Genomic DNA, 22,826 nt, shown 5'->3' with positions numbered 1-22,826 from the left:
TGGTCTCCCTCCCCTGCACACTTTTTCTGAAAGCACTCTCCTTTACTGGTGATAACACCCTGCAGCCACCGTGTATTTGGAAAGACGTGTACTCACTGTGGGAAACGTGCACTCACTCAGCACGCAGCGATACATCAGGAAGCAGTTTTAGTATTCCAGGCAGCGAGGGCTGATTGAGGACCTGTCGGTTGTGTCACGCCACGTCGGTAAGCAAACAACAGCTTACAAAAACCTTACGAAACTCCCCAAAGCGGTGATAAAATTGAAGGCCACCTAAAGCTTATTATTCCTTGCTGCAAGAGAGAACAATTAGGAAAAAGCAGTTACTAGGCCACTCGGCTTCCTCCTTTACCAAAAGCTGGCTGAGAAATCTATTTCAGAAATCACAGTCTGTTTACAGTACAGGGACAGGGTTATCCCCAGACAGAATCAAGGGAGCACAGCCATGAAATGTTTCACAGAATAAAGCAACAACATTTATAGTTGCAGCCAAAAGGAATTAAAAAAAAAATCCCCACCCAACAACAAAATATTCAAGGAATTAAGAAAAAAAAGTCCCTTTGTTTGCCATCTCAAAATTATATGGAGCCAGGCCCTAGGAATAAATGAACTAGAATAAACCAGATGATTTTTAAGGCTTCCTGAATAATGGCGACAGGGACAGAAATCAAACACCCAGCACTTAAGTGCTATGGCGCAAGCTTTCACATGAAATCTACAGCGCGGAAGAAAAGGCTGCGTGAAGAATTTTGCACTTAAAATACTACCAGCAGAAAGAGGATCTCAGACTTTGCCTTGGTGTTGGTATTTCACCTAGCTGTCTTGCAGGTAACTCATCACACCTACAGTGACTTCAGTGATCATATCTGTGATGACATAATATTCCTACAGCAACCACAGTTATGAATGCAAGTTTCCTGGGGAGAAATAAAACAGCAAGGGAGAAATCAAGCTGTTGTTTAAAACGACTTCATACACGACCAAAATCTTGGCCAAACTTCTTGCATCCAGTACCAGTATTTTAAATAAATTTGCTTTTAAGTACTAGTATATTCCTATTCAGGAGGAAGATAAAATTTTTCCTTACTCCAAGTTAAGTTTAAAAACTCAGCAGGCAAAACAATATTGGGAATATCATCAGCTTTGAGTTTTGTTGGTTCAATTAATATCCTGATATTACTATCATGCTACAAAAAGATTGGCACTGTATTTCATATGGAAATACAGTTTTTGTTAAACTGATGCATCATTACCTCACTCTCCCACTATTTACTTGTGCAGCGCCTTTTGAATTGCAATCTTCTGGAAGAGGAAAGCCCAGAGGAATGGTTAAGGTTCTGTTATTTTGGCAACCTATTGTTGAGAGACGACCTTGGAGCAAACACAATTTGTCTTTATTTTACACTGACACTCTAAACAGCTGGTTTGTGTTTTGAGAGGGATCACTTTCACAGTCTTGTAGGCACGTAACGTTACTCTACAAGTGTTAGAATTGTAACAGTATTCAAAGCACCGAAAGCCAAGCATGAGCTCCAAAAATGTACTTTATTTCATTATAAAGCAGATTGTTTAGGCATTATTTCTTTTTGTGAACATCCGCTGTATGATCAGCAGGTCCTGCTTCGAGGACATAGCTGCTTGATAACAAAGATTTCACCACTAAACAAAAATACAGATGCATAGAACAAGTGCTGCTTAGACACTGAAGAGCCAACGGTCTAAACTGCACCCAGTTCAAACAGATGATATGACCAAGAATACAAGTACAGCCCCAGCCCAGCCAGAGCTGTGTGCCCGAAAGTGGAGTTCTTTTTATTTCAAAACAAAATTTGTATTGGGCTTCCTGGAAAAACAACAACAACAAAATCCCCAAAGCAGAACCACCACACCACGCTCCTTCCTTCTCCTTTAAAGTCACTTTTTAACTGTCCCTTATTTCACATCAAAATTGTGCTGTGGCATACTAGTACTTTATGAAAGACAGAAAAATTATTGAATGTAGTGTGAAGTATAGCGAATGGTTGGTAGTGAGCATTTCCCAGATACTTTATCCCAATACTTTTGTTCCTTTTCCAATTGTGATCCTCACCCCAGGAGTTTCACTTTTATTGATAGGTGTATCTCATTCCAAATTTGCAGATTTCTCACGCATTTGGTATTTGAGCTCAGTGCATTAACAAGGGCTTCTGGATGTCATCTGTGCTCCTCGGGTAAGTAACAGAGTCCCATCACTCCAAGCAGGAAAAGGAATTCATATACTGTCAGCCCAACATGCAAAAATGCACAGAAGGCATGTTGATGCAGCATAGAGAAACATTCCCACATCGTGACTCCTCATTCTGGTTTCCACGTTGTCCAATACTGATTGAGGAAAAGTGTATTTACAAGACTCGTACACAAATATTTGCATTTGGTCCTAGGCACCTGATTAGTACTGACAATCTACATTAAAATGGAAAATTAAGTATTATTTTGGTCCATTAAAGCCTTTTACTGCAACTTCTCCAATTTGAAGGTGTGATCTTCAAAAAATGGAGTCACACTACCTTCCAGAAAAGTACTTTTCTCTGAACCATTCAAGTCAATGAGATTATAGGATGGAAAAGCCTTCTACATGAGCTACTTGTAAGAGCTATCTGACAAGGGTCTCATATCTAGATCTATAGAAACAGACAAGTAACATACATTCTTTTCACATTCCTTTGTGGTAATGAGACTCAAAATTCCCTAGATATGAGTAGTCAGATAACATCCTGATTGCTACAAGACCAGAATTTATTATCAATGAGAGAAACTTCGCTTTAGCGAAGAGCGCAAGCAGATTCGCATCTAAGCAGCCGTAACATCCATTTATTTCAGCTAGCATCAGAACTACAAGTACTACCACTAATGGCAATGAAAACTAATTAGAAGGTTTTACAAAGCTGCCAGTATGACCAAGTTTCAAAGTTGCAACTCTTAGGCACAGACTCTGGCAGAATCAAGACTGACCTGAGTTTTCTGCTTACGGAGGAGGGGTGGTGGGAAAGAACACAATCCTATCTTACACAGAAACTTGCTAAGTCTCAAGCCAACATTCAAGATCTGACAAGGTCTGGCGTAGTAATTACAAGACAAAACATTTGTAATTCGAGATATCATTTAGTAAAAAGAAACAACTGCCTTCCAAATCTGCCATACTGAAAAAAACCCCAACACAAAACCGAACATATTAAACACTGTTTGTGCTTACAACCATAATTATGGAACTTGAGCATTAGAGGGAGAAATTTTTCTCACCCCTACTGCAGAGGAGCTGCAAAAACAAGTTAAATGGAAAAAAAATCCCTTCCAAACATTCATTTAACAAACATTTATTAAAACCTGTAAAGGCTTCAAGTATACTAAATTTGAAAGGGTCTCAAAAAAATTTCAAGACTCATTGAACTAAATCCAATTCAGAAAGTTGATTCTTCTAACACATAATTAAAAAACAATTTTCTTAAAAAAAGGGTTTTTTGCACATTTTTCCTCATCAATTTATAAAATGCAAACCGTATGCTAGAAAAGTTTGAACATAAGGGAATGCGCTTTGGAAACATTATTAAAATATTTGTTCCTATAGAATGACATTATCAAGTTTATGTTACTTCTTTTCACCTGACTGGCTAGATTTTGAGAATGTTCCTCCCCTCTTTCCTGGGTCCATGAGGAGCTAGGTTTAGAAAAGAAGAGCTCCCATACTGCCAACTTCACTCTGTTCCTTCACAAAAATTTCAAAGTACTGATAAATGATAGTGACAGCGAGCAAAATTCCAGTTCCAGACCCAATTGCCCCAAGGAAGTCTGCCAACACAGAGAGGGCACCAATACAGAGACCACCAAATGCAGCAGCTGTAGGGATGTACCTGTAACACACAAAATGAGAATAGAAAAGATGCCATTAGAGTTTGCTCAGGTTATTAACAAATATAGTAGGATTAGTGGTATATGGCATCTATGGAAAGTATCTAAATCAGAGGCAGGTTTTTTTCCTAGAAAACCAATCCCACTGAGAACAGAAAGAACACTACAGAGATAGTCTAACCAGGTGTTTAAAAAAACAAGAATGAAACCACATGAATGGAAAAAAGTCAATGGCAGAATACTCTCTTCTCTCATAGGTCTACGATCCAAGACAAAGAACGTGCAATAGCGCCAGTATACTAGGTAAGGAAATAAAAAGCTCAACCTGACTGAAGGGAAAAAATGCTAAGCTAAAAGGTATTAACATCTACCATGCAATTAAGCGCAAAGATTAAGCTTATAGCTACTACTTCTTCAAGTCATTTGCAGACGCCTGAAATCTAAAGTTATGACAACAATTCTGTAACATGAAGGGTGCATAGGTCCTACCCTGCGATTAGAAAACCTAGAGATACCAACCCCTGCCTACCTCTGCACCTAGTAGACTTCAGTAACCACTTGTTTTAGAAGCAAGGTCTGCGTGAAAACAGTACTCAAGACATAGTAACACATTAAAAATTACAGTAAAAAAATACTTGTGCATCAATTTGAAGTAGTACAGTACACTAAGGTGCTCATTAGTAACTATCCTATAAAAAGTATAAAAATGGAAAAAATGTAACAGGAAAATACAAGTTCCAGAATTTAAAGCACATTCTCTAATTGTAAGGTAAGAACATGCTGTACCGTACAAGTCTTCCATTAATGAGATAATATTCTGTCTCATGCATGTAACATTGAAGCTGAAAGAACATCTGTGTTCTAGGATCTAGAAAATGGAAGTCAAAGCAAAATTTGCCGTGTGTTTCCCCATAACACTTTGCATAAATAGCCTGTGAAATGTGTAGCTCACCTGTTTAGTTCATGTACCATTGAAGTTTCTCTGTGGCCTCGCATTACCATTTGTTGTTCTTTCAATTGTTTGGCAACCTGTATTGGATCAAGGAATGGAGCAAGTAAGTTTAGTGTCATTTGCCAAGGCCACGGAACTTAGTACTATGGGAAAACAGAAGCAAGACATTTCAGCAAATGGTGGTGGGCTTGAGGCTTTTTTGTACTGTTTTGTTTTGTTTTTTATTATTCATCCGAGTTGAAAATATCCAGTATTTTAACCCCAGATAGATTGCAATCACAGGCACTTTTCCACACTGTCAATTACACGAAGCTTTTTGGATAATTCTAGTCCTATTGAGAAAAGGAAAATCTGGAAATCGGTAGGCTCTCATACACATAATTCAATCCCGGTTTTGCCACCTACCGTTCTCCTGGTTAGGGTTCAGCAAATGTCAGCAAAATCATCCTACAAAGTGTCCATTCTGTTTCAGTTTCCCACATTCAACTGAGCTAACTGTGGGGCCATAGTAGAAACTATATGACTTAGAAAGAATCCCTTCTTGGAACATTATTCTTAAATTGGATTTCTGCAATTGTACAGGGTTGTAATAGAGCCCTGCAAACATTTTTACTAACAACTGAGGGGAACTGAAAGTTTAGCAGGGGAATTTCTGAAGGTGCTTGTCACTGAATCTAATGTACTGAGAAAACACACTTTCAGATGATTAATCTACCAGTTTTCCACTATACAGTCAACATTTAAGTTATGATTTATCGATTCTTACTTCTGACCTTGTTTACATGGACTTAAAATAATTTTATTCAGTATTAGGAAAGTATATTAAAGTGTTAAAAGCTGTATGTTAGTTTATACTGAAAGAAAAATCTGGCTATACATGGCTGCGAGTACCTCCCTGCATGCCTGACAACAAGCAGCTAGATGCAAGTCCAAAACAAGAAGAGTGCTCACGCTGTTACAGTAACTGTGCAACTATTACATATTTGTTAAAGAATGGATTAAACCATTCCATATGGCTGCCAAACTTGATTTCCTACCCAAAACCACACAATACAAACATACCACGATGACAACTATTTTCCTTCTTGTTTTCCAATTCCAATTTCAGAATGATATAGTTGCTGAATATCAAATATCCTGTAGCAAATGGAAATTTTGAGAAGCTAGACTCAGGTACATTAATGCACTGCACTATGTGCTCTGTTATCAGCACTCTCAAGTTTAAAATAACAACCTCTAGTTAATCTTCCCCAAAAAGAAGTTCAGAACTCTCTACGCCAGGCACGGGTATTCAAGCTTTACCTGCAAGTTCTTAAGTGGCAACTGCCTTGCAGACGGTGCATCTGTCATTTGGCACTGAACGAGTTTCTACCTTTCCTGTTACCTTGCCTGCCCTCACACTAATCAGATGTTACAAAGCCATGTTCAAAGTTTCCTAATGCCAATGAAAGCAGTAATCTGAGTTTTGTTGTTGCTGTTTTTGAAAAAGCAGTTAAAAAAACAGGGAAAAAATACCCCCATTCTGCTCTCATCCTCCCCACTTACAAAAAAAGACATAGTCATTGTTTATACAAACAATAAATACTACCAACAAGATTACCAGCATAACAGCTATTTCAGAAGAGTCAGCCTTATTCTTACAACAGCCCATCTGTTTTCATCATGTAAGCTTACATAATTTATAATTTTAAACTTACATCTTTGGCAGAGGAGCCAGAGACTTCAATCCATGTCTTAGAGAAGAAAGCACAGGAGCCCAGCATAAATACAATATAAACAACTGCATGTACAGGGTCTTCTAACACTGAAGAAAAGGACTCTGGAGGTGACAGATAATAACAAAGTCCACCAACTGGGTAAGCACGAGCAGGGCCTCCAGATGACGTGTCCTAGAAGAAGGAAGCAAGCAGTCACCAACTTTCTCACTATTTCTTAGCCATTAAGCTAAGCCTGGGTTTATATCACCTTCATGTCACCATGTATCATTACCACTACAGCATCACACAAAGACTCAACTTTACTATCACAAGCAGTTTATGAAGTGGAAATGGAATACAATAAGGAACAGCAAAAATACCTAGGACAGCAAAGAACAGCCCAAGGTAAAAGGTAAATGGAGACTAAACATCTACACTCATCACAGTAGGTACTCTACCATTAATTTAAACAAATTACTAATTTAGGAGTTTCAGTGTACATGACCGCCTGTAGAAGTGTGCCTTAATATTTAGAGAGACCATCTCTTCAACCATGCATTTTAATGGTCCTCTTATAAAGCTGTATGCAAAATTAGGAGGCATACTCACAGACCAAGTGCCCAGCAGGCTAACCAGTAAGTTGCCACTGAAGCGAGCAGAAAGCATCTGGGAGATGACGTACAAGTTTGACACCAGGGCGGACTGAAGAATAATGGGAATGTTGGATGTATAGAACAGCTTGATAGGGTAGGTGTTGTACTGGCCACGGTAGCGAGCGGATTTGATAGGAAGATCCACTCTGAAGCCCTGAAAAGTTTTCAAAAGAAAGTCCCCCATTATATCTGGACATGAACTCATACCACAGGTCATAAATTGTAAGTGCAAAGCCTTGACAGCAACAGAAAAAAAAACTGCAATAATTCTGTGCAACTACACATACTTTACCCAGAGGGCTATCTATGCAAACGCTTCTGCAAAGGGCCTGGAAGCCTGCAGCGTTGTCTAAACTCACACATATAACAAGGTATGAAAGATGCAGACATCAGAAGAAATCTGAAGTTTCAAGAAGACTGAATGTAGCATCCAGGAAAAGAAACATTAAAACTTTCTATATTCTTCAGCAGTTTGCTGCAAACAAACAGTAAGAGACATTCAGGCTTAAAGACTTCAGAGTATTTTCCAGCAAAAAGCAATAGCATTTGGGTTAGGCAATATTACATGTATACATTCATCTGGGTTTTTTTCAGAGACCAAAGTAGCTCTCAAGACTTGTGTGGCAACAGTAAGCGTGGAAACTGATTAAGAGAAGCTAGTGTTAAATGAACATCCAGATGTTGCAGGTACAAAAGCAAGTCTTCTGAAGGCACTAGAAAGTGGAAATATAGTTTCCTGTAGAAGGAAGCAGATTACAGATCTACTTCCATATAAACAGTTTTACAGTCCTCTTTATTCCAACTGACCTGGAAATAAATTACAATAGCAAAGACAAAGATGGTGGCAATCAGATTCATAAGGTTGGGCAGATTCTGACGGTAAAAGGCCTCACGAAGAGCTCTGACTTTGTCTGTACGAGTAGCCAGAAGATGGAACAGAGCAATGATGGCTCCCTCAAATTCCATGCCTTGGAAAGGAAAAGAAAAACCAAGTTAGGTGTGCTGTGATTATCTCCAAACTTCAGTGCTTTGTCTCCTTAGACATACTTCTGAACTACAAGATTCAGAAGAGGATTTCTCCAAGTCTTTTTCATCTTGAGCATGCTCTCAGCCTTTTACTACCATCAGCCTTCATATCAGCTACGTTATTTCCAAGATTTTTTTTAAATCCCCCTGTAGTGGCCTAGAAACTAAATCACAACCCAACAATCAAATGGGATAACTTTATTGGTCTCTAGAAACATCGACATTCACCAAGTTCTTCCCCAATTTAATAAAATTAAATTAAATGCAGGAGGCAGCATGCTTTCTAGAATCATTCATGGTGAGACACTAGTTATTGTTTGAATTATAGCAAATGTGATAACCTCACTTATGTTTTCTACTATACAGCACCAAATAAGATCACCTCCTGTCAGGTTTGGAGAATAAGGTCTTTGGGGCAAAGAGTAAAACATGCAAGGAGCAGAAAGAAACAGATGATATTTGTCAGTAAGTTGGGCAGCAGACGCAATACAACAGCAGTCTACCATTATCAAGTTTTAATGGAGGCACTGTAAGAAATTCAAGTGGAGGAAATATCTTGCGAGATACTACAAAATTAAAACAAAATGTCTTTGTACTTGCTCCTTGCATAGGAGCACTTGCTGTATTAACAAGATTCACTACATGGCAACTACATAGCTAAGATGCTAGCAACAGCATTTGCCATTTAAGTTAACGTACTGAAAAAAGAGATTTAGCTTTTTTGTACAAAAGTAAGACTTTTCTACAACTGACATTTTTGTATTTTAAATGATCATTGTACTAGTCTATATAAGAATGTAAAGAGTTGGAATTTTAAAAGAATATGGAGGGAAGCTACTTGGTTTTCTGTTTCATTTGATAAATAATTCAATCCTAAGGCAAGTAAAGAAAACGGACTATGCCATATTACCTCGCCCTGTGTTCACCGTGGTGGGACTGAATGCCTTCCACACAATAGTCTCACAGATATTGGTAGCAATGAAGAGAGAGATGCCAGAACCAAGACCATATCCTTTCTGTAGGAGCTCATCCAACAGCAGAACTATCAATCCAGCAACAAAAAGCTACAGTAAAAAGAGAACTACAGCATTAGTCCCATCCCTTTTTAATTTTTGTAAAAAATTAACTTGTACTAAAAGATAAGGAAAGACTATATATATGAGGAAGCAGGCACGCTTTGATCTTTTTTCTCTGCATGTGGGGCAGGCAGTCCATAAGACTGATGTTTTGATTCTTTCAGAGGGAGAATAAGTAGAGGACTAGAAATTACCTGAATCGTGATAAGCAAGCAGATACCAGCACCCATCTCAGATGGGTCTCCATACATTCCAGTCATTACATAGACAATAGACTGTCCGATGGTAATGATCATTCCAAACACTGTAGAATACAAGAAAAAGTATGTTTTTGTTCTGGAGATTTATGTCAGTGGGCAATTAGAGAAATATAAATCACTTCGTCGTAGAGAAAGTTGGGAAAGAATACATAAGTCAAAGTCACAGGATGTTTAAATTCAAGGGCAAGTTAAGTTTGTTGTCTGAAATCTGGCACTGAAAATACAAATACACATAGATGTTTCAGAAACAACTACACTTAGAAGCAAGTGGGTTTGGTTACTGAAGATTGCTTTAGATATTGAAAACTCTGAGAGTGTTGAGATACTATCTTAGCAATTTATGATTCTTTTTTTCCCCAGTAAAAACAGATCAGTAAGTAGTGTGGTACAGCACAAAATAGCTAAAGAATACTCAAATTTTTCTAAAAGCCATTTATCAAGTGAGCACAGAGATCTCTTATTACCGAGAAAGAACCATGCTTGAAATTGCAAGGTAAAAACAACTACAACATCTTAATCAACTGTTTAGGTTAACACTGACCAACACAGTTCAAAGGTTGGGTCCCCACACTCTACACATTGCTTAGTTTACCCGATGAGATTACAGCAGCAATGCCAATTGCAGATACTTTTCCTCTACAAACCTACCTGAAGCTTAACAGCTAACAAGCCAGAGAGCAGTCAGAAAAAGCCTAATGAAATACAGAAATCTGTAGCACAACATGAACACAGAGCACAACAGAAACCCAGATATCTGACTCCAGCATTCATCACATGGTAAGTTTACGCTTCCTATTGTTAGGGTTAGATACTCATCAGCATTTAATATCAGCTGTTACTTACATTTCTGTGCTCCGTTGAAGAGAGCTCTGTCCTTTGGGGTGTCACCAACTTCAATTATCTTGGCACCCGCCAAGAGCTGCATGATGAGCCCAGAAGTGACAATAGGTGAAATACCCAGCTCCATCAACGTACCTGCCAGACACAGGAAGAACAATGAAAGAAAATAATGGGGCGTACCATACCCAGGCACCTTTGAAGTTCAAAGTTTGTTTTTTCCACTCCTTACATCATGATGGAGAAGATATACTCCAAATCTCCATATATGCAGAAGGTTTCAATGATAAAAGCAGCTTGTTAAAAGTCAGTCTGGTAAGTAATGCAGCACTTCAGTACCTTGAAAACTACGTTTGTTGAAAAAGACTTTTGCTGTCAGGAACAGATTTACTCTGCATAAAACAAGGTAGGAATTTGCTTTCTGCCTTTGACAATCAGTCACTTTATTATTCGTAATTTTAAACAGGAAAACCCGAACTTTTCTCAGGAGTGCACCAAGTTGCATGGATGCATATATGCACATCTCATTATGACAGAAACTGATAGATAGCCCAAATAATATATAATGACAAAGCAAATTCAGGAAACTGTCACCATTCTTAATTCATACCTCCATTAGAAAGCCTCTACAAGAAACTGAGATTTATACAAACTATCATGAATTTTAATCTTCTGTGAGGCAGACTCAAAGATGTCACCCAGAAAACCACAACAGAAAACCGCAACGTGTAATATGGTTTGAAACACAAATCAAAAAGCTTGAAATATATACAGAAGATGGCAACAGCAGTGATGCAGGTAATTAGGAACTGTCTCTTCCCTAACCCTCTTCCCTCCAAAATACTCCTTAATTTTTGTACATATAATAGAATGCACACAGCCAACCATAAACTCATTTTGTCCACAAGGTTGTGCCTTTCCCAATGCCACATTGGTTTATGATTTTACATAATATATAACATGACTTTTCCCTCTCTACTTCAGTTATCTTCGTTAAAATAGAGTGCAATGTTAAAACAAGTCCAAAAATGTTTTGTTCCAAGATAAAACAATTCCTCCTGAAAGACTGACCATACCTCTATTTGATGCCAAAATCACTCTCATCCAGTAGAAAGGATCTGCTGAGTCTGATGACATGATACCAAACAAGGGAATCTGCATTTCCAACCAACAGAGGAAAACAGGATTAGATTAGAGACTTCATAACATCCTTTAAACATTTCAGCTCTTCCTTAAAAACAAGGGAAAGAAACATACCTGGCAGCATACTAAAAAGATGAAGAGTGTGATAGCTGTCCATAGTACCTTTTCCTTAAACTGAATCTAAACGGGGAAAAAAAACAAACCACAACAACAACCAAAGGTGATAAAGCTGCCAAGATAACAAGATCTAGTCAATCAGGCAAACTTTCATAGTAGCTAAAGCGCACTTGATCTTCTTGCAAAGGGACAAAGTACCGGACATCCTAAAGAAAATAACTCACTCTTCATCCCTTTTATACTATGTAAGGCCAAAGAAAATGACAAAGCTTTATAGAAACTTTAATCCAAATAAACAAGCTCACACCAATGGAAGGTAATTCTAGTACTTCCACAGAAATGAGTCTTACATTTTCACAAGAAAGAGCTTCTGGTGTGGAAAAAAAAATAATAATACAGAGAAGCTTATCTTTGCAAACAATCTTAGCTTAGAACTTAAGAAGCAAAGATTTTTCAAGTTGCTATTTTAAACTACTCTAGTTTACACTCCAATATGTACTCCTTTCAACATCTCACCACTCACTGCTACGGCATAACCGCTTCTGCACAAGTGCATTTACCAGCAAATATATTCTTGTACAACCATACCCAGAGTACAGGATGTACTAGACAAGCACTCCACGAGAAACAAATGTGTCTAAAACTGCCATTCTCCCAAGGAGAAAAAAACACAACCAAAATCCCACAAGTGCGAACTAAGCTGTAAACATTTTATACTACACAAATATAGACCTATAAAGAGAATTTTATTAGCTTACCTTCCGTTCTGGCTTTTGGATTTCAGGCAAGATAACACAGAAGGGCTTGATTACTTCAAGAAATTTTACTGTAAGGAAATTAGTTAAAAGACAAAGTGAACACACAGATACAAAGAACACGGGGAAAAGCTCAAGTAAAATTGAATTTGGACACATAGTTTATATGTTAAAAGTTCCAATTAGGGACAAAGGTTTGTTGGGGTTTTTTTAGATTAAATTCTTATCTGGTCTAAATACATCTTACTAGCCGAACCTCTGTATAAGTACAATATGGAGAGAAAATAGAAAAAAAAAAAGTCAAAGAGTTTTCTCCTTTTACCAAGTAGGTTGACAGTGCAAAAACACCTTGCCATTGTTTAGCACAAGTTTATCAATACATTTGAAAACTTTTATTTCATAAGAGCTTTTCCCCTAGCCTGATATTTGAGAAATACAATACCCAAGATAGTTTTAACTCAGAGGTTACTTTTGGGCCATACAGCTTCAAAATTCCCACACACTGTTCATAAGCAACAATTCAAGTTACTTTACAGAACATCTCATGCAATGATCGCCTTCTAGTCAAAACGCCGCATCCTTGGATCAGAAAAGTCATAATTGTCTCAGTCTTAGAAAAAGCATACAAAAGAAGAGGGTATCTGTGAAGTCACAAGTTCTCCTATGAGCAGAGAGATCTCATCTTGAACAGAGCGAACGCTAAACTTCTTAAGACAAATCTAAGACTGCACACGTGTTTTGGACTGATTTGAATTAAAAAGTGTACGACAACGCAGAAGAACTGAAACTACTGGTGGTTTTCCACTCTCTGTGGAAGGCAACAACTTTAGTGTTAATCTTGTAACACTTTAAGGCCAGCCCATAAAAACTATTTACTTAATTTCAAACTATTAATTGCCTGAAGAATTACACTGGACTGTGGTTTTCAACTTAAACCAGATTGTGATTCTCTCCTACATCTACAATAACATACAGATTGACTCAGATGCTTTTCAAGCAGCTCTTCCTCGAGGGAGCAGACTCTAAAGACTTCCATTCACTCGGATTAATTCTAGGCTGCAGATCACTGTTTATCGTTTACTCTGACAACGCCATTGATTTTTTGGCTTAAAGCGTTGTGACTAATGACCAAGGTGACAGCCCACCTCTCCCTGCCTCGGTACCTGGGGTGGCCGGGCTCGACAGAGCCCGCCCGGCGGAGCGGCCCGGTCACCGGGCATCACAGAGCAAGCTCCCTTCCCTAGGGAGATCTGCCATAACCAGGAAACGGGACCTTTAACCGCGAGAGGGAGGGGGGGGGGGAATCCAGAGGGAGTCTCCAAAGCAGAGCAAGGGAAACCCGCGCAGGGCTGGCCACGGAGGGAGTGCCGCCGCCGGCGGGCAGCCCCGAGGGCCGTGGGCCCACACTGGAGGCCGGCAAGCGAGAGCAGGGCGGCGGCCCCTCAGAGTCGGCGGGGGGAACGGGCCGCCGCGCCGCCCGTGAGGAGGGCCCGTCCCCGGGTGCTTGTGAAAGGGGAGCCGGTGGCCGAGCCGCGGCCCCCTGGCCGTCACGCACCCCGCGGAAACGCCACTCCCTTCCCTTCTCTTCCCTTCCCGCGGCCTGCCGCCACCGCCCGGCCGAGGCGCCCCGGTACTCACTGCCCATGGCGGCCGCCGGACGGGAGCAAAGAGCGAGCGGCGGCGGCGGCGGCTGCCTCGGAGAGACACGTCAGGGATTGAGCCCCGCCGCCCCCTTCCGCTTCCTGCCACGCGCCGGGTTCGCGGGGCGCCGCCGCCACTGCGCAGGCGCCGTCGCCCGCGCCGTACCCCAGCAACCGCTGCCCTCCGCCGCCGCCACGGCAAAGCGCCTACAACTCCCATCATGCACTGCTGCTGGTCACCCGAAGGGAACTACGCCCTCCAAGGCGGGCCCTTGATGCTTATTGGCTTTTCGCGGGTCTACGCAACCAATCAGATGACGAGGTGGCGCGCGGCTTGCTGGAAGTTGTAGTCTTGGTCCCCCGGCCGCCATCTTAATGAGGTGTCGGAGTGGCACCTGGGAAGGGCCTTGGCGAGGCGTTGAGGTCGTAGGTTATTTTGAGGAATGCATGTTTTAGCTACCAGAAATCGTAACGTTGGTTTAAGAGATTTCGACAGATAAATACAGAAGTAAGCACTTAAAATTTATCTTCTGCTTTTGTCTTTTTATAGTGGAATGTTTTAGGCCTTTCTCTGCAGTAAGAAACTCCCTGGACCCCCCCCACAAAATGTCAGCCAGTCACTGCGCACTTGAGGCTGGGTTTAACACACCCAGGTCGAGCTGGGCTTCTAATAAAATATGAAACATTGGTGAAAATGTGAAACATTGTGCCACGTGTCAAAGAAGTCATGGTACATCAACATCTCACTGTATCACCCAGAAGCAAGAACAAGTGAAATGTGTTCACGTTGGCTTACTGCTGAAGGTGTTTCTTTCTGAAAATCACATAATGTCCTGTGTGCTTTCCAGGCCTTTATAGAAGGAGTTATCACCAGTCTGAAAACGAGAGGTAAACAGAAGTTAGAGGAACAAGAAAAGCAAATAGAGGTGTTAATACAAAGCAATCAGAGTCAGCATGTAGGCTCTATGAAACCCATAATGGCTTCCACAAATCTCCCTGTTATTTTCTAGGTACTTAGGTATGCTTTGTTTGATTATTTGATCCCTACTTTTCTGAGATTAAAACACTAGTCCTAATTCCAATTTCCTGGTTTTTTCTTCTTTTTTTTTTTTTTTTTTAATTGGTGGACAGTGTTTTTGCCCTTCTCCAGGCTTCTGAAACCATGCATCTCCCCTAGGAGTTATTGAAGACATCTACCAATGGGTCTGAGAATGTTCTAGTCAATTCTCACGCAGAGCAGCTTATTTCAGAACATCCAGTTTATCAAAACTGGTTTTAACCTGCCCATTTCTCATTAGAGATAAAGCAACTGCTTTCCAACTGACATGCTGTCTTGCAGAGTTCATTTGATAAGATCGTTCTGACTTAAATAACGTGGGCACTGTGCCTGGTTTATCAGAGCCGATAGGTGGAAAAGAAGAAAGAACTCGCAGTGGTTTTGTGGAAGTCTGGGCAAGGAAGCAACAGCAGTGATCCAGGGGTTCAATGACAGAAGCATGCAATGAATTGCCAGAATTCGCTGAACTTATTAAAATAAGGCAAACTGTTGTGAGAGGTCGTGATAACATCACTATGCCAGATCACTGCGATGTTAGAGAGGGTCACATGGCTTTATCCTTATCTAAATGGCTCATCTGCTTCTAGCCCTTTAGAAGTCAGGTGTCTAGGTAGTTGTCCAGGCTCTCTGTGGCCAATGGAGATACAAGTGGACAACTCTGGAGAAATACTCTACCTATTTTACACATCTGTTTTCAGATTAGATGAATCATCCTCCAGAGGTGTCTATCTCTATTGATTGTAGAGGGAACTAAGGTGATCACTTCAGACTAGATACCTATATTTTAGACATCTGATGTTAGAAGAGATGAATTCCATCCATGAAGACTAAAGGTGCTTCTCAAAGGTGTTATCTCAATCAAGCTCGGGTGTTTTTGAAAGAGGCTGAGGGGAAGCTTGTCAATCTACTGTTCCTATTGTAATTGCTCTTTTGACAAATAGATAACGTCAATCTTCTAGGGTCTCAGTCTATTTCCCCTTCCACAGTGATAAGTCTATCCTTAAAATGGGCTTTGTGGGATACAGCCACATGTGCTTTTTGTGCTAGTAGCCTTTATCTGTGCTGTAAGAATACATAAAAATATTTAATAGACTGTTATTCTTCCCATGGCCCACGTGTCAGACTTCTTGGGTGCCTGTTGTTTTAGACTTGGTTTCCTACTGTAAAAAAATGAACCTTATAATTACATAGAATTGTCTACTTGGACATGGAAGCTGAAAACTCATTAGTTTTTGCTTACATCTCTATTTTGTCCATTCTGGGTCTGAACAACTTCACATTTGGGGCGAGGAGGGTACAGTCCTACAGCTGAAATTTGCCACTGAAGTTCAATTCTAGGTAGAAAAAATGGTTGATGAAAGCTAGCTTTCCTAGGACCTTACAGTGAAAAAAACCCCTGTTTTGCCAACTGAAGTAAAAAAATAGAGAGAGAGGAGCCACGTTCGGCTCCTCTGTATAATCAGCTGTCACTCTGCAGAACAGAAGAGCAAAAGAAACTGAAGGTAGAGTTATTGGGGAATTATGACAGTAAAGCCATGTGCGACACTGGGTCAAATTTTGGCCTGATGTGACTCCCTGACTTTGACAGTTTATCTTAGGGAACTATTTTGGCAGCCAATTGCAGACTGAGTGACAAAAAAGGAATTTGATACACTAGGGCTGATTTTTACACTGTGTTTGGGAAGCACCTACTACTTCAAGAGGACTCAGTTTAGAGTGGTGCCAGCTGGTACGACTGGAATGATGATGATGAGGATAGCATGTAATTAATAAACTGCTCTTTAGAGAACAGCAACATCTGAGAAGCAGATGTAGATTTTAAACAGCTTATTCTTTTCATGTTTTGCTATTCTTCTTTGAACTAAATCAGTGCCTCTTATATAACCAAGCTAATCCTGCTTCAGAAATAGTGTAATTTAGGACTGTTAAAAACATTAATATTCACTTATTGGCTCTGAAGTTTGTTAGCCAGTGTGTTCCACTGTTTCACACAGTGCAAATCTTCAGCATTTACTGCAAAATGATATATCTCAATATACTTCTATTGCATTAGTACAAAGTTGACATTTCATTACTGCGTTTGAAATCGGGCTTCACCCTGTGGCGACTGACTACAGACGGTGGACCCAATCGTGCTGAATTGTACCCTGATGCAAACAACAAAGGCTACATGATTGCTTCAACAGCCAGAGGTAAAAAGCAGAAAATAGGGGTGGAGAGTAGAAATGGGGAGAGAAGCATAGATTAATTTTTCACTGCCTCCAAATGGTTCCTTTTAGTTCTAGTGGCATTGCTCGCAGAGGCTGACTACAATCTCTATTTGAAGAGACCACATTTTTCCACGTCTGTGACATGCTCACACTCTGTTCCTACAGCAGTACATTTTATCAGTGTGTCAAAGCTTGCATGTTGCATTGAATAAAGGCCTTTTTTTTACCGGGGAGGCTAGAGGAGACACTCTAGCTGTTGCCAAACCAGGTCTCATGGCATCTGTGGGCTGGGATCGCTAGAGGGCATTACAAATCTATTTGTTTGTACACACGTGTGTAAGTATACACACGCACACGAACGTTCACCTTACAAAACAGGGCTAGTTAATATTTGTAGCATTGGTCTGCAGGAGGGGTCCTGTGGTAGCAATAGCCCTTTGTGCGCTGGGTCAGTTTAGTAGCAGTACTCGTATGCGGTCTGTGATTTTTGATGTACAAACTCTGCCAGTAGTAGCCTGTCTAACCACGAGGTGGAAGAACTGCTTTACTTATGATGCCATCTCAGCTTGCATGTAACGTACACAACTGTGCAGGCAAGTTTTATTACTATCATTATTTAATTGTTATAGTGCATCAATGCCCAAGAGTCTTATTCAGGACCAGAAGTCCTTGTGCTAAGTGTAATATAGATACAGGCTGCAGTCCTGCAGATAGATGCCAGTGCCCCACACAGTGCTCACGTCTGCGACACTTCAGGAGATCACTGTGATCTCTTTCTCTGCATAGTATAGCTATACTGTTAGAGATCCCTTCACTTCAGTGAGGCTCCCTGAAGAGATCGGCACGTGGGGAGCTCCATGCAATCGTGCTCAGATGCAGCAGCTGTATCTCCAATGCTCTGACAGTGTTCCAGAGAGCAACCACAACCGTGACATGCTTTACCTCCCCTTTGCCTGCCACCCCCATGATGTCTCTCAGGCTGTTTGACAGTTGCTTGTCAGATGTCCTTACCAATTTATCTACCCAGGTAGATGAGCTCTAGAGGCGGTAGCATGTGTGAAACAATTCAGGACACAAGTGGAAGCTCATGGTCTGAATGGCAGGTGAACATGGACATAAGGATGACCTTCAGGGAATCCTGAGTAGACAACATTTCTAAAACAAATTGTTTACTATGCTGCTAACCTAAAAGAGACTTGACTGCTAGCTCCTTTAAGGCCAACAGCCAAACTCCATTGATTTCAACAGAGCTAGAGTTTCCCTTGTAGTCTGTACTCATGAGATAACCTCCTAGCTTGCCTGAGAAACCTGAAGCAGCGTGCCAAAAGGCAGATGGGAATCTTCTGTAGTGAGGAGATGTTGAGAACCACATTTCTAGTTGAAGAATCATGGAATAACATTTTCTTACATAGATTTGAACTTTACTTCGTTACAGGGCAATGAGAGGTACAGGGCAATGGGAGATGCTGTGTGAAAAGGTCTTTCTGTCTAATTGAAACAAAGAAATGAGTGAATTAATTTTTTTCTAGCCAATCAAACCCTCTGATTGTTTAATAGAAGGGGCTTTAAAAAATGTAAATGCCTTCTAACCTAGCTGATTTCCAGTTGAAGAAATGCATTCTAAAAGATGAAACCTGCAGTTTCTATAAGGCATGAAATTCATCTCTCCTAAGTCCAGATGGGTAAGAAATGCAAAATTTCATCCTATCCTGAAGATTAGAGGGTGTTTCATAACTGCGGGTATTTGCAAAAAAATTGCAGTTTAGATATCTAAAATGAGATACCCAAACCACTGATTAAATAGAATTGCCCTAGATACATCAAAAGAAGTAAGCTTAGCTTCCCCACCAGGCATAAGTCCAATATTGCAATGCACAAAAGAATTTCCAACATCATTATCAGGACATGAGAGGTTAACTGAATGTCTTTATACTGCTTTGCATGAAATGTTTTGAATCCTGAACTCCTGTTATGACTCACACCCCTATTTCTCTGATTTGTTCACCCAGGCTCTCCTAGAACATCACTTCATTCCATGCATTTATGGCAATACTTAATAAGGTAGCTAAAATACTTTATAATACTGTAACTTTAATCAGCCATGCTCTTAGCTGACAGTATTACAGCAGTGCTTTCTCAATAACTAGGATCCTGATTTCTGGCTCTGATAAGACAGACCTTCTATATAACACGCACTTGTGTAACACAAAAAGCCAGTGGCTAAACCCTGATCTTGTCAAAGGACAACAACAAAACTTCGATAGGACCAGCATTTCATCCTGTATCTTCAAGTGAAGCCTCAACATTTCAAGCAGAAACAAAATGTAATATGTATTTTGCAATGATAGCAGTGCTATCAGTGCTATTGATTCAGAAAAAGCTCTGTAATAAAGCTGCCTTCTGTTTGCTAAAATGTGCCGCAAGGGGGACAAATTATGACAAATTATGGTAAAATTATGCAGATCAGCAAACAAGGCCAGGCAGATACTTGCCACTGTCAGTACATGCAACGTGGGCAGTTGAAACATGGGAAAGAAGAATGAAGAGGTTTTACATCCTTCCCTGAGGGATGCAGTGTTGGCTACCACTGGCCACAGAACTCCGGACTAGGTTGATAATGGCTGGTTCTCAATTGACAGCCTACAAATTATACCAGTTCATGGTGAACCAACAGGTGAATATTTCAGCAAGACGGAAAGGCCCACAGCTAATACAAGTTTAAAGTCTCTTTTTAACATCTAAATGCTTTCCATGTGCTCTCTTTCTGCCTTTTTTAAGGTTTTTGAAGTCTCCCAACATATTTTTTAATGCAAAAAATCCCCCACAGAATGGTTATTTTTCATGCCCTACTTGCTTTACTGTGGCTTATCTAACTGGATTCTGTAAAAAATTGTAATAGAGCTAACCCAAACATGCTCATATTTCTAGGGATTAAGAACTAGCTTTCACTTATATGATCTGGTTTTTAATCATCAAACTATTGACCCGGAACCATTGTTTAGAGAAAAAAACCCCAAACAACAGTGTTTGTAACATTAAGGAAAAAAGTGCTTGTCTTGGAAATATTGATGCCAATTTCCCCTAAGTGCCTATAGTCTCTAGTAACCAGATACATATAGTTCTGATAATGGACTCATTTACATAAAAATCACTGCCAGCTTGATTGTAACAGTCACCACATGGAAGTCGGCCAGGACTAGAAATCATCGCTATTAACCTTCTGAGAGAGCCTTTACACCTTTGCGAAGACAGCTTTTGGCTCAGAGCATTAATTTCACCTAGAATTTTATGAGGCACTAGCAAAAATACCTTTCATTGGACCTATATAAGGGAATGGAAAAGTACCAATAAGAGGAGGCTGTCTGGTTTTCAAGTCATCAAATCTTAAATGACGCTGGATCCCTTTAGTCCAGCCGGGACGTTCTGACAGTAGTCAAAAAAAATAACAACATGGACATTGGACTTCTGCATCTGCACAGGCTGTTGTTTTTCAAATCAGTGTTTGGATATTGAATTTGAATAACCTCGTGCACACAATGACATGGGGTTACACTCTTCATTTGTACATGAAGGTGTACTGTTGTGGTGCACACAAAGTGGGGGCTGAGCTTTGCTTGTAATTGCATAACTTTTTCATGCAAATGAAACATGTAATACATTAATATTTTTGCATGCAGTAATTATCGTATGCATACTTGAAAAGAAAATGCTGTACATGCAAAATTATGCTTTTGATCCTGGAATAGAACTGAATTCTGTTTATTTTATGGATATTTGCAGCTTGCTGAATAATTCTTCGAGTCTTTCACTTTTGATCTCTTGGCAACGTCAGCTTTTAAATCCAAACTGTTTGTAAGTTACCTTTTGAGCTATTGTCTTTCTCTTTTTTGGAATTCTGAGCAGCGGCAGAAGTTCATCAAGAAAATTCTCTTCCTGGCTTTAAAACCAAAGCTGAAACCTGAGCTGTTCTGTTTGGTATACAGTGAGTGAGCTTTGATTTGATTTTTATTGTATTTCATTCAAACTTTATTATAAAACATCTCCCAGGGACACTTGCATGAGAAACACTTTGCAAGTAAAAACAGCATTGTATTTCCAGTCTCCCATTTTTAGAGGTTATTATAACATTTTTATCATGCTTGCTTATTTCCATAATATACCACTGTATGGCAGACAACTGCAGATGTTAGGTAATAGAGCTAGATGTCTCTGTAGGTTTTTCTAATGGATTTTCTTTTCCCGTACTACAAAAGGGTTTCACTGTGTCATTAACCCAGTGACCAGCACTTCTGCAGTCTGACTGTGGACAGTCCCCAGGCAGCTATATTTCCACTGTTCTTTGACTCCACTTTTGTCTCAACTATTTTATTGACATGAAGTTTGGTGTCAATTTTTTACCAAATGCCCCTCAAAAACCTACTATAATTTATATGGAGCAGATGATCTTTGTGGATGGTTCAGCAGTGGGTTTTATGTTATGATATCTATACTGTTATTCCCAGTAGTTGGTTCCTTCTCTAGAATTGATCCACCCATATTTTTCACTGGAAAAACAGTGACTTTCAGCAGATGGATAATTTCAGGTTGGTATTCAGGTTGGGCAGACAAAGTGTTTTCTTGATAACTTTCTTTCCTTCTAAAAATTGCAGTTTAAATCCAAACTAGATGTGAATTATTCACAACATATCACTTCTTTTTAATTGACTTTTGATTACTATTTATCTCTTGATCTCAGAGAAGGCTTTTGTAAATGCTAACAGGATGACAGGCTTGGTTCGATCCTGCTCCTGTTACAGTCATTGGCCAAAAATCCTGCTGGGTCACATCCTCTGAGTGGATCACATCCCTATGGATCTCCTAATGCACTTTATAAAACGTATTCAGTAAATCCAATAGCAAGAGAAATAGGATTAAATACGCAGTGCACAGATGGTTCCAAAAAAAGCGAGCTACAGCTTCACTTTGAATTTTTGCTTATAAAGATTTACTTTCCTTATAAAAGTAACCCATATAAGTCTTTATCAATATTTACGTAGCTCAGCTAGGAAAATAAAACAGTAACTACAAGCTGATCTGTGCAATATCATAGTAATACAAGCACATTGAAGTCCTCCTTAAATTTAAGTGAGCAGGACCCTGGCCAACTGGAAAGAGCAAGAGAATAGTTAACACGCCTGAGTTCTACAGACTTGCCAAGTGGCTTAGCAGTCTTTACTGAACATTTCTGTTACAGCGGCTTGCCTGAAATAAGAAACAAAGAAATCAGATTAAAGATTGAGCTGCTTAGGACAGCAGCATTAGTACAGCAAATTTCCTGGCAAGATAGCTGTTATTTTGTGCATCAGATGACTGCTCCATGCTGCAACGCTGAGCAGGGGTGGATTCTTAATCCATTTTGAAAAGTACTTAAGGAAAACCTTTAGGAAGGTTTTATCAGCTATGAATACTGGAAGGAGGGTGAACTTTCTATCCCGTGGTTTTGTTCATATGCTATTTGGCATCTGTGTATAAAAGCATG

General features: G+C 39.9%; 1 protein-coding gene across 1 annotated transcript; it reads right to left on the bottom strand.

Annotated features, from left to right (window-relative positions):
* Window positions 1-1,526: 1,526 nt before the first annotated feature.
* SEC61A1 (SEC61 translocon subunit alpha 1) lies at window positions 1,527-14,167 on the bottom strand. The gene is made up of 12 exons (XM_072875900.1): window positions 14,040-14,167; window positions 12,405-12,472; window positions 11,644-11,709; window positions 11,463-11,541; window positions 10,393-10,524; window positions 9,484-9,593; window positions 9,124-9,277; window positions 7,995-8,155; window positions 7,144-7,341; window positions 6,535-6,726; window positions 4,838-4,914; window positions 1,527-3,887 (listed from the first exon to the last, which is right to left on the bottom strand). The coding sequence occupies exons 1-12, from the start codon at window positions 14,044-14,046 to the stop codon at window positions 3,701-3,703; spliced, it is 1,431 nt and encodes a 476-aa protein (XP_072732001.1). The 5' UTR covers window positions 14,047-14,167; the 3' UTR covers window positions 1,527-3,700.
* Between the last annotated feature and the right edge of the window lie 8,659 nt (window positions 14,168-22,826).

Source organism: Ciconia boyciana, chromosome 11 (genome assembly GCF_034638445.1).
Source record: "Ciconia boyciana chromosome 11, ASM3463844v1, whole genome shotgun sequence".
NCBI classification, from domain to species: Eukaryota; Metazoa; Chordata; class Aves; order Ciconiiformes; family Ciconiidae; genus Ciconia; species Ciconia boyciana.
Note: the sequence above shows the minus strand (reverse complement) of the source record. Positions and strands in the feature narration are given on the sequence as shown.

What these genes read in the sequence shown, in the direction of transcription:
- SEC61A1 (XM_072875900.1), bottom strand. An exon ending in CTATTGTAATTTATTTCCAG is followed by an intron (nt 7,342 to 7,994) that starts GTCAGTTGGAAT and finishes AAAACTTTTCAG; the next exon opens with GGCTTCAGAGTGGATCTTCC. An exon ending in ATGGTACATGAACTAAACAG is followed by an intron (nt 3,888 to 4,837) that starts GTGAGCTACACA and finishes TGTGTGTTACAG; the next exon opens with GTACATCCCTACAGCTGCTG.